Source organism: Sorex fumeus, unplaced genomic scaffold, assembly GCF_029834395.1.
Source record: "Sorex fumeus unplaced genomic scaffold, SorFum_2.1 ptg000026l, whole genome shotgun sequence".
NCBI classification, from domain to species: Eukaryota; Metazoa; Chordata; class Mammalia; order Eulipotyphla; family Soricidae; genus Sorex; species Sorex fumeus.
Window position 1 is genome coordinate 7,695,766 of NW_026606083.1, and position 11,562 is coordinate 7,707,327.

General features: G+C 59.2%; 1 protein-coding gene across 1 annotated transcript; it reads left to right on the top strand.

Annotated features, from left to right (window-relative positions):
* Positions 1-386: 386 nt before the first annotated feature.
* RBM17 (RNA binding motif protein 17) lies at positions 387-11,121 on the top strand. Its single transcript, XM_056114560.1, has 12 exons — positions 387-482; positions 565-702; positions 1,594-1,710; positions 3,756-3,922; positions 4,082-4,179; positions 4,441-4,497; positions 5,681-5,822; positions 7,003-7,184; positions 8,880-8,953; positions 9,672-9,770; positions 10,447-10,519; positions 10,600-11,121. The coding sequence occupies exons 2-12, from the start codon at positions 580-582 to the stop codon at positions 10,701-10,703; spliced, it is 1,236 nt and encodes a 411-aa protein (XP_055970535.1). The 5' UTR covers positions 387-482; positions 565-579; the 3' UTR covers positions 10,704-11,121.
* Positions 11,122-11,562: the final 441 nt, after the last annotated feature.

The window sequence follows — 11,562 nt, forward strand, 5'->3', positions numbered from 1 at the left end:
CCCACATGCAAGGCAAACGCCCTCTCCGCTCTAGCCCTGTTTCCTCTTTTTAAAGCCCCCCCTCTGAAAGACCCAGCGAGCCTGGCCAGGAGAGACGGATTCCACGCCTCGCTCACCGCTGGACCACCTGGAAGCCTCGAGGCAGCCTGCCCGCGGCGCAGTGCGGGCTTCCCGCCGCAGGGGGGCGCTGCAGCCAGCTGCAGTCCTTGGCCCGCGGCGCAGTGCTGGCCTCCCGCCGCACGGGGCGCTGCAGCCGGCGGCAGTCCCTGGCCCGCGGCGCAGTGCCAGCCTCCCGCCGCGGGAGGCGCTGCAGCCCGCGGCCCTTGGCGCCGGCGCGTGGGCGCCGCTCTTCCGGCCGCACGCGCCCCTTGACCCCGTGGCGCGCACTCGCGCAGGGGTTGGCGCCGGCGCCGTCGCGTCCCGGCTCCGAGCGCGCCCCGCGCTGCGTCCGCGGCCCATGGGAGAGCGGCCGGGCGCGCCGGGTGAGTGCGGGCGCGGGCGGGCGGGCGGGGGCGTCCGCGGCGGCGGGGAGCCCGCTGACCACGCCGTCCCCTCTGCCCGCAGCGTCCCGCGGAAACCATGTCCTTGTACGACGATCTGGGCGTGGAGACGAGCGACTCCAAGACCGAGGGCTGGTCCAAGAACTTCAAGCTCCTGCAGTCGCAGCTGCAGGTGAAGAAGGCGGCGCTGACGCAGGCCAAGGTGAGGCCGGGCCCGCCGGACCCCGCGGGACCCCGCCCGACCCCCGGGCCCCGCCGCCGCCGCCTCCGGGCGGGCGCCGGGCTCTGCAGGCCGGGGGCGCCTGTGCAGGGGGCCCGCGGCGGCCTGGCCAAGCGCAAGGGACGTCCGGCCGCGGTGCCCGGCCCGGGGACGCGTGGCCAGCAGCTCCCGGATCCTTCGGCGCCCAGCACGCAGCCCCCGGCGTTGGGTGGGGGCTTTGGGGGGGAGGACGGTGGCAGGCAGGACGGCTCAGGACACCTGTCGCTGGGCAGGACCACAGAGCGGGTCCTGGGTTAATCCCGTGCGGGCTCGTTATTCACTTTGCAGGTGGGAGTCTTGGGGCTCGGGATGCAAGCGAGTCTGGAACTGTAGGACATCAGGGGGAGGGTGGCAGGGAACCACCAGCTGCCCGAGAACTCGAGAAATGCGGGTGACTGGCCCAGCAGGATGGTGAGTGGCCGTCCGTGGCTGACCATCGCTTCCGGGCAGAGACAGAGCTCGGAGGGGCCCCGCTTCCATCCACCGCGGGCTGTGGCCCCCAGGCCTAGCTAGAAACCAATTTAAAGGATCAATTTCTGTGGATTCCTAATGAAGGGGGGGGTGTGGCGGGGGCAAGGAATGGAAAGCTGGTGTGGTCTCTGGTCCAGTGTGTGGACCTGCCTCGCTCACAGGCCTGTCCGCTGGGTCGGGCAGAGGCCCTGTGTCGCCCTTGCACGGAAGGGGACACGTTTCAGTCAATGGGACCGAGTTCCCCAGGCACCTTGTGAAAATGAAGGAAGTCGGGGTGGGGTTTGTGCCTGGCAAAGTGTAGCGAGGCCGTGGTGGCCACACAAGCCGCCAGAGCTTCAGTGCACTTGTTTTCACCGGTTTCAGAGCCAGAGGACAAAGCAGAGCACTGTCCTCGCCCCCGTCATCGACCTCAAGCGAGGCGGCTCCTCGGATGAGCGGCAGATCGTGGACACCCCGCCACACGTGGCTGCCGGCCTCAAGGTGAGCCCTCTCCTCGCCCTCCCCCTTCCTGCCTGGGGCGTCTCCCCCTGCGCGGCACCTGGCACCCAGCTCGTTTCCTTGGGCGTTTCCAGACCCTCACTTTTGTCAAGTTTAAAAATGACGTTGTGGGCCAGGGAGAGCGCAGAGGGCTGAAGCCCGTGGTGAGCCCTGAGTCCCAGTACTGCCGTGAACTGCCCCTATGGCTGGTGTGACCCAAAACAAGCCAAGAAGTTCGTTTTGGGAGGAAATTCGGAGGCATCCTTGTTTTGGGCTGACAAAGGATCTCTGAGCGTACTGTTCACTTTGGAGGAAGTTGGAGAAAGAGCTGAAAGAAGTTACGTCAGGACCGGAGAGATGGTACATTGGGAGGGCACTTGCTTTGTAAGCGAGAGTAAGCCCTGAGCACTTGCAGGAGTGGACCCAAACCAAGTAAATTGCCCGCTTGGTCCCAGTGGTTTCACAGGGCTTGAGGGTGCAGGCAGGCAGGGTGTCTCTCCAGTGGCTGAGGAAAGGATCGGTCAGGATCGCAATGAGAATACCGGCAGATGGCCCCGGCCGGAGCCATAGCACAGCGGTGAGGGCGTTTGCCTTGTATGGGGCTGACCCGGTTTGATCCCTTTCACCCCATATGGTCCCCTGAGCACTGTCAGGGGTGATCCCTGAGTGCAGAGCCAGGACTAATCCCTGAGCATCACCAGGTGTGGCCCCAAAACAAACTAACAAAGGGCAGAAGGGAGCTGGAGAGAAGCACAGTGAGGGCGTTTGCCTTGCCTGCGGCCAACCCACCTGGACCCCTGATAGCCCATATGGTCCCTGAGCAGCGCCTGGTGTGGCCCCCAACAAAATCTCTAGGTACGGGCAGTTATGGGAGCCCAGAGATAACAGTGGGCAGGGTTTGCGCGCAGACACCCGGATCTAGTCCTTAACTCCACATACAGTCTCCCAAGCCCTACCAGGAGTGACCCCCGAGGAGACCGTGTCGTTTCCCCAACCCCCCACCAAAAATGATAAGAAAAGGAAAGAAGAAAAGGGCGGGCTGTGGCTGGAAGGAAACCAGTGGGACTCTGGAGCTTGGGTCCAGCTGGCCAGGCCCTGGGCGCAGAGCTTCCGGAACTGGGTTGTGTTCCTCAGCCTGGCGCTGTCTTGAGTCTTCCGGAGGCCCCTCGTGTCACACAGCAGCCCCTTGGGGCTCCACACACTCCTGTCACCCAGGACAGCCTGGGCTTGGGGGCTTGAGGACATGCTTAGAGATGCACTGGGGCATGCTGACCCTCGGACCCTTAGCACGGTGCTGGGGAGGGACTAAGTGAGCAGGAGGGTTGGGTGTCCACGGGTGCCCGCTCGGTTCAGCCTCTTGCCAGCCACGTTCCGCTGGAGGCTGCCCTGTCCCTCTCGGTCTGGCCTGCTGTCTGGGTGACCGTGTCCCCTCCAGGGATGCCCCGCTTACATTACTGTCTGGGTCTCCTAATTAACGAAGCTGTGAACGCACCTCATCTGGGCCCCCTGGACAGGGAGATGATTCTAGAGCCTTCTGAAAGCAGAAGGGGCCTTTTCTCAAGTTTCAGAATCAGGGGTGGTTCTGTTCAGTGACTGTGAAAATGATTGTGTTCTTTGTGGGCTTGCTTGCTTTTAAGTTTTTATTATTTTATTTTATTTTTTTGGCTCTTTTGCGCCACACTCAGCAGTGCTCAGGGGTTACTCCCGGCTCTGCACTCGAGGAATCCCCTGGCGATGCTGGGGGCACCAGTGGGATGCCAGGGATCAGCTGCAGGCACGGCAAGGCGAGAAGCCTACCTGCCATGCCATCATCGTCCCGGCCCCATCTTCTAAGTTTTCACAGAGATGTAGTTTTAAGAAAACGGTTTCGTGTTTATTTCACACGGTTGAAGTCCAGGAAGCTGCCTCGGCATCGGGGAACCCCGTGGCACTGAGCGGTGAGGCGCTGACGCTGGCGTGTGGCTGTGTCTGGGCGTCGGGCGGAAGGAGGGCTCGCGTCCTGCCGCCCTCGCGCCGTGGGATTCACTCGGTGTCTTCCCCTTCCTCAGGATCCGGTTCCCAGTGGCTTCTCCGCGGGGGAAGTTCTGATTCCTCTGGCTGACGAGTATGACCCCATGTTTCCCAACGACTACGAGAAAGTGGTGAAGCGCCAGAGGGAAGAGCGGCAGCGGCAGCGGGAGCTGGAGCGACAGAAGGAGATAGAGGAGAGGGAGAAGTACGGCAGGTTTGGGCCGGGGCCTGGCACGGGAACCCGAGCGGGCGGCGGTCCCCTGCCCGACCCCCACCTCCTAGCTGAGAGAGAGAGGATCAGGGCCCGGCCTGTCCCCTCTGCCCTCATTGTCTGCGACCAGCTCTGTGCGTCTCTCCCACACAGACGGCGCAAAGACAGACATGAATCCAGTGGCTTCTCCCGGAGACCAGACCCGGATTCTGATGAAGATGAGGACTATGAGCGAGAGAGGAGGAAAAGAAGTAAGGGCCGGGCGGAGCGTGGGCCTGGCTGTTGCCCTGTGCCCAGCAGGGTCCGACTATCTTGGGCTCCTCTGCGGAGGCTGCCGTCTCGTTTGCCTGCTGCAGATGCAGACAGCGTTTTGTCAGTCTGGGTTGGCCACTTGCCACGTTCCCACCCAGATCGCTGTGTTCTGGGTGCTCAGGATGGGGGGGGTCGGGAGCCTTCCCCTCGCTGCTTGTGGGGTGGGGCAGGTGCCTCTGACCAGTGCTTTGTTCCCGCAGGCCTGGGAGGAGCTGCCATCGCGCCCCCCACATCGTTGGTGGAGAAGGACAAAGAGCGTACGTACCCTGGGCCCGGCCGCACTGGGATCTCAGGCAGTGTCGTGCTTTTTTATTTGTATTTAGGGCTAAATTGAACGGTTTCTAGGGCTGAAGAGAATCAGGGCTGAGCATGTTCTGTGGGCGGGGGGGGGGAGGGGGGAGAGGCCCAGGGTTGGTCCCCAGAGGAGGCAGGGAAAAAGCACTGAGTAGCTTTGTAGTTGGCGGCTGACCGGCTGAGTGGTGGCCAGGCACGGGGCAGAGGGCTGGGCTCCCTTGGGCTTGGCCACAGCTTCCACCCCCGCCGCTGTGCTCCCTGGCTGCCTTGAGGGTCTGCAGGAGTAACCCCGACCTCTGCTGTGCCCCTTGGCGCTTCTCCCTCAGCCATCCTCACTTGCCCAGCTCTGCTCTGTAGTTTCAATACCAGCCAGCTCTTGACATCTGGTGTTCGTTCAGTGAAGCTCATCCGGTCCATCCCCCTGGTGTGGCCAGCCCCGGGCTTGGCAGCCCTGCCTGGTTGGTCTGTGTGTGCCAGGGGCCCGTGCCCGGCATGGAGGCTGCCGTGTGCTTCTCCACAGCACTGAGCCAGGAGCAGCCCCGAGTAGCGCCTTGTGTGGCCAGTCAGACGGCCCTGCACTCTGGTGGGCGCCCATCCCTGGGAACCCTGCCCCCCCAGGACTAATCACTGGAGGGCAGCAGGCAGGCGGTCTCCTTAGGGAGGCCCCGGATGGGCCATAGGCAGGAGGAGGTGGACCCTGCAGAGCTCGTGACCCCTCTGCAGTTTGTTCATGGAGAAGGGGGGTCGAATGTGCCCAAGAAGCAGCACCTCTGGGAGGGCGTCAGCCTGGCACCCCACACAGCCCCCCCCACCCCCAGGTGAGGCTCAAAACCAGAGGCAAGAAAAGAAAATGTGTAGGAACTAAAAACGGACTCAGCTATTCTTTTGGTTTTTTGTTTTGGGTCACACACAGCAGTGCTCAGAGGGTACTCCTGTCTCTACACTCGGGAATTAGTCCTAGTGGTGCTTGGGGGCCCTGTGGGATGTTGCGTACAAGGCCAGAGCCCTGCCCACTGTCCTGTGTCTCCAGGCCCTGGATGAGGCTCTTCTCGCAGAGAACCAGAACTGCCACCTAACGAGCGGGTCCGGACAGAAGGGTTCCGACTCCCTTGCAGCCTCTTGCTGATGCCTTTGCTCTCCCCACAGTGCCCCGAGACTTCCCCTACGAGGAGGAGTCGCGGCCGCGCTCACAGTCGTCCAAAGCCGCCATCCCTCCGCCCGTGTATGAGGAGCAGGACAGGCCCAGGTCCCCTCCTGGGCCTGGGAACTCCTTCCTTGCCAACATGGGGTGAGTCTGCCCCAGCTCCTTCCCAGCCGCCTTGTGCTGTTGCCAATGAGGCGCACGGCCCCCGCTTCATTGGGAGGAGGGCGAGGGTGGCCCACAAGACGCTGCAGGCTCCCTTCACCCCCTGAAGCCTTTAAGGCTCAAGTTTCTGGAGCAAACTGGTCCTGAGGCAGGCCCGGTTCCCAGCCGTGAGTGGGACTCGGGCTCCGTCTGGGGACACCAGGCAGCATTTGCCTCCGGGCGGCGTTCTCCGTTGGGTGTAGAAGCTTTTCGTCTCTCTGATGTCCACGAAGGCGCCTTTCGGGTTGCGATTGTGAGTGTTGGGGCATCCCCAGTGCTTCCTGGTGGTGCTAGGGAGCATGTGCTGGGCCCTTCACCTGCCAGGACCGTGGGCCTCATCGGTGGGAGGCGGGCGCTGCACCCCTCTGCCCTCAGTCTGGCTCTGAGGGCCCCGGGCTGGCGGCTTCATCCCAGAGCTACAGGGAAGCGTCTGGGGAGCACCGGACAGGGCAGCTTCTGGGCCTGGGCTGATGGCGCAGCTGGAGACAGCCCCTGGTAGGGTGCTGGTTTCTGGCATCCACAGGGCAGTCGCGGATCTTTAGGTGGGAAACTGCCTGTGTTGTTACTGTTTCCCCTGCTGGTGATAAGACTGAAGTTCTGCTGAGTCTGCTCTAAGCTGGTGCTATGGTTGGACCCTGGGCTTCTGGGCCTTCCCTTGCCGCCCTGGGCCAGTGTGTTCTGAGGGTGGTTGGAAGATTAGTCCCATGATGCCTTTAGCTGGGCACCAGGCACGGGGCACCTGCGCTAGCCCTGAGCTCCATCCCCGTCCTCAGCCGGGACTTTTCCTACTTCAAAACACCCACAGTTTTTAATCATATGCCACACTGTGGGAGCCTGAGGACTGTCCCCTCTCAGAAGACCATTGGGAGCTGACCTCCAGCTGATGTTCTACTCCCAGTTTCTAGGCGGCCTCATGTCCTCACAGTCACATGACTGAATGCTGGGGGTCGGGCAAGGGTGATTAGACAATAGTTACAGGTTTCTGAGTCTTCAACAGACAAAAATCAACCGAAAATCAGGGGAAGTGAGGAGCTTCCTGCAGCTCCCAGCCAGGTTGCTTTTCTCCATGGGTGGGGCATGGCCAGGGCCGGTGACTGAGGGGGACCCTTCTTCACTCTCGCAGTGGCACGGTTGCACATAAAATCATGCAGAAGTATGGCTTCCGGGAGGGCCAGGGGCTCGGCAAGCATGAGCAGGGCCTGAGCACGGCGCTGTCGGTGGAGAAGACGAGTAAGCGAGGAGGCAAGATCATTGTGGGGGACGCCACAGAGAAAGGAGGCTCGCCACCTCGGCCGGGCTTCCCAGGTGACGTGCTATTCTGTTGGGTGTTCTGGGAGGGGCTGGATGGACGGGGGATGGGGAGGGGTGTGGATGAATGGACGGGTGTGTGTGGATGGATGATGGGTGTGTGTGTGTGTGGATGGATGGACGGGTATGTGTGGATGGATGGACAGGGGTGTGTGTGGATGGACGGATGGGGTATGTGTGTGGACGGACAGGGGTGTGTGTGTATGGATGGACGGGGGTGTATGGATGGACAGATGGGGGTATGTGTGGATGGACGGACTGGGGGTGTGTGGATGGACGGATGGGGGCGTGTGGATAGATGGACGGGAGTTGTGGATAGACAGACGGGGAGGTGTGGATGGACAAACGGGGGTGTGTGTGGATAGACGGACGGTGGAGGGTGTGGATGGACGGGGGTGTATGGATGAACAGATGGGGGTGTGTGTGGATGGACGGATGGGGGGGTGTGGATAGATGGACGGGAGTTGTGGATAAACGACGGGGAGGTGTGGATGGATGCACGGGGTTGTGTGTGGATGGACGGACGGTGGAGGGTGTGGATGGATGGGGGGGTGTGGATAGATGGGGGCAGTGTGGGTGCCTTCCGGAAGCTAGTTAAAGTAAAGTAGACCAAGCCAGGCAGCTGCTTCCCTCCCAGACAGGGCTCATTTTTGCTCAGTCACCTGCCTCAGTGCTCGTAGAAATCTAGGACACAGATGCAGTCAGTACTTGCACACATCGGGGTTCAGGCACTTGTACCTCTGACCTCCACGCTCCCCAACCTTTAACTCTCAGCTTGCTGGTGACTCTGAGACTTCTAGTAGTGAGAGTGAAGTAAATGTCCATGTTCCTGTGTTGCCACTGTATTTTCGAATACAGTAAGCTGGAGAAAAGACATTATTGGCAAGAAAATTGGAGAAACAGCGCTGCTCCCTGGTGAGCAATCCTGGAAATTCTTGGTGATCCGAGCATCTGTGATGAGCCGTCTGACCTGCAGGGCTCGGGACTGCCCGGCCCGCTCCTGGCTCATGTGGGTCTGGCAGTTTAGCCTTGGGTGTATTTTGTGTTAATGACTGATCAAATAATAATACCTACCCCCTGTATCTGTGATGTAGCTTTTTCTTTCTTTTTTTGCTTTTTTGGGTCATACCCAGCAATGCTCAGGGGTTACTCCTGGTTCATGCATACAGGAACTACTCCTGGCCGTGCTCAGGGGACCATATGGGATGCTGGGAATCAAACCCGGGTCGGGCCGTGTGCAAGGCAAACGCCCTACCTGCTGTGCTATCACTCCAGCTAGCTTTTTCTTAAAGCAAAAAAGATCAGTTTTATTAAGAATGGAAACTAGTTCAGAGTGGAATATGGGATACTCCAGAGATAGGGACACAGAAATGAACACCGGAAAGCAGAAGGAGTTTGGTGGAAGGACGAGGGCGCGCACAGGGCGGTGCTTCCAGACTCAGGTGTCTGCACACGTGGCAGGTCCTAGAAGTCCAGGAGTCCCCATGGCAGGGAGAGCTGTCGCCGTGCGTGCGTGTGTGTGTGACTCGTGTGAGTCTGCCTGACTCTTACTGACTCAGTGACACCTGGGGGGTGTGTCTGTCTGATGTGCCTGATTGTGCCTGTGACTCAGTGACACCCAGGGGGTGTGAGCCTGCCTAATTGTCACTCGGTGCTGCTGTAGACACTCAAATGGTGACTTTTTTTCTGCAGATGCTTCCAAGAAGTCAGACTCAAACCCACTGACAGAAATCCTTAAGTGCCCTACCAAAGTGGTCCTGCTCAGGGTAAGAGGCAGAGGGAAGGCCTGTGTGCTTTCCCCACTGCACAGAGATTCTCCTGAGGTGACATTGGGTTGCAGGATCAGGTTTGGGGGGTCCGGTGTCCTCCGACCTCCTTGGACACCATACCACCCTCTTCACCAAAGTTTCATCCAAGGACCCTCACCCACCCCCGGCAGCAGCTCCTCAGCATGAAGTCAAGGTGGGGGTCTGTTCCTTAGGGGCGGAGCCACCCTTTGGGCCACATCTGAGGTGCTCTGGAGCTACTCCTGGGTCTTCTCAGGGCTTGTCCGGGATTGTGCTCAGCCCTTGGAACCCTCTCTCTGGCCCCTCCCAGTTTTGTTCTCTATTTTCTGAATTAATTTGGCTGTTGGCAATGAAAGTTTCTGTATTTTTGCTTTGTTTTCTAAAGAAATGCCAACTTTGGGAGTGCTATGGGGTTAAACATTTTCACTGGGTTGGGCTAGTACAATGGTAGGGCGTTTGCCTTGTATGAGGCTGACCTGGATTCGATCCCTGGCACCCCATATGGTCCCCTGAGTGCAGAGCCAGGGATAAACCCTCAGCATCACCATGTGTGGCCCAAAAACAAACCAAAAATTATTCTTTTTCATTGTGTCATTTGGGTTTGAGAACCTTTACCATCATGAAAGCAAGCTATGTATTTTAATTACGCATTTCCAAATCATGTCTGTTCCTTGAATTAATTTGTTTTTGTTTTTAGAACATGGTTGGTGCAGGAGAGGTAGATGAAGACTTGGAAGTTGAAACCAAGGAAGAATGTGAAAAATATGGCAAAGTTGGGAAATGTGTGATATTTGAAGTAAGAGGGCTTTTATCTCTGGGTTTACATGGAAGCCAAGTTCTGACAGAGCGCCAAGCGTCTCCTGCAGGCGGGCTGCCTGGGCTGCTGTGGTGCACTCAGAATAGCCGTTTAAACACAGCGGGAGGCCCCCACTCAGCCTGGTGAAGAGTGTTTCTGCTGAACTTCACTCAGGACTGTCCCAGCGCAGCAGCAGTGGGTCACTCGGACACGGTGCCCACGTCTGCCCAGGGCCTCCCACATTCCCCATATGGTCATTTGAGCCAAAGGCAGAACAAGCCTTTGTTAAAATAGAGAATTTCTAGCTGTGGGACTTAGTGTTGCCGGAGGAAGTGAAGACAGGGTTAAATCAGTCATAGGAAGCCTGGGAAAGTCTTTGAACGGGACTGGGGGGTTGCAGGTTTCCAGCGCCTTCCCTTCATGCCAGTGCCCGGCATGCATCTCGCCCTCAGCTATGTCCACTGTGCTCTGTGCCATGTCGCTGCTGCTTGGCATAGTTCTGTGTGGCCAGGTGCTTCACATGTCGGCTGCAGAGGCCCCTCCGTGCCCGGCCGGACACATCACCTTTGGCCCCTCTGTCCTTCTCTGGGGTGGTGATAATTGGGAAAAAGGCCTGACGAGGAAGAGCTTTTAGGGGATGATGGCTACTGTGTCTTTCATGGCTATCTCCTCCCAGATCCCCGGCGCCCCTGACGATGAAGCAGTCCGGATATTCTTGGAGTTCGAGCGGGTGGAGTCGGCCATCAAAGGTGAGTGGGAGCAGTCCTGAGGAGTGGCTGCAGGCTGTGCCCGAGGCCGCCCCTGACCTCAGTTTTCTCTTGCCTTTCAGCTGTGGTCGACCTGAATGGGAGGTACTTCGGCGGACGGGTGGTCAAAGCATGCTTCTACAATTTGGATAAATTCAGGGTCCTGGATTTGGCAGAGCAAGTGTGATTGTAGGATCAGGCACAAGGCATCCCTGCCGACCCCAAACTGAGCCTCGGAGCGCATGGAGGAGAGAGGCACGAGCTGCCCGCCGGGCTGCCGGGCAGACGCGAAAGACTTCTAGGATATATGTTGATTGATCCCTTTTTTATTTTATGGTTTTTTAATATAGTATAAAAATCCTTTGAAAAAACCTCTGTGTGCCTCTGGTTCTCTCCTTCACTGCTCCTGAGCTGGTCATGTGCTTTGCTTGGACTCTGGTATTCTGAAGTGCTTTGATGAACCAGCGTTTCTTGCACCCGAATCTCAGACAGCTCTGCCACCTGGATTGTGTTCGTTTATCCTTTGCTCTTGTTTTGGCTCCTTTTATACCTCTTGGGTGTTGGATGGCAGCTTCACAAACCACGTAATAAAGTATCATTTTGGCGGTCTGCCAAAAATGTCTGCTTTCTCGAACAGAGGCCTCCCGGGTCAGAGGAAGGCGCTTCCTGCCCTGCGCTGAGGTTGGCGAGGCTCGAGCCCGCCAGGCCCTGCCCATGATGCTCATCTTCAGCCCGGCTCAGTCTAAAGCTCGGGCTGTGATGGGTGCAGGGGCAGAGGCGCAAAGCCCTGGACTGGCATTTGCTTTCAGTCTTCAGGGTAGGTTAGAACGACCATCCGACTCCTGGGTTAGGGATGGTTGGGGCCAGCACACCCGTTCCCACGCCAGCCCGGGGCCTACTAGCACTGGGTCCAGCTTGCAGTACTGAGTGAGCCTGCTGCCACTGTCACGGCCAGGGGTTGGGGGATAGCCATGTGGGGGAGGGGCAGAACTGCAGTCCCTCCCTGGGGTCCACTCTCCCGCAGGGAGCCTGCTGTCCACCCAGAA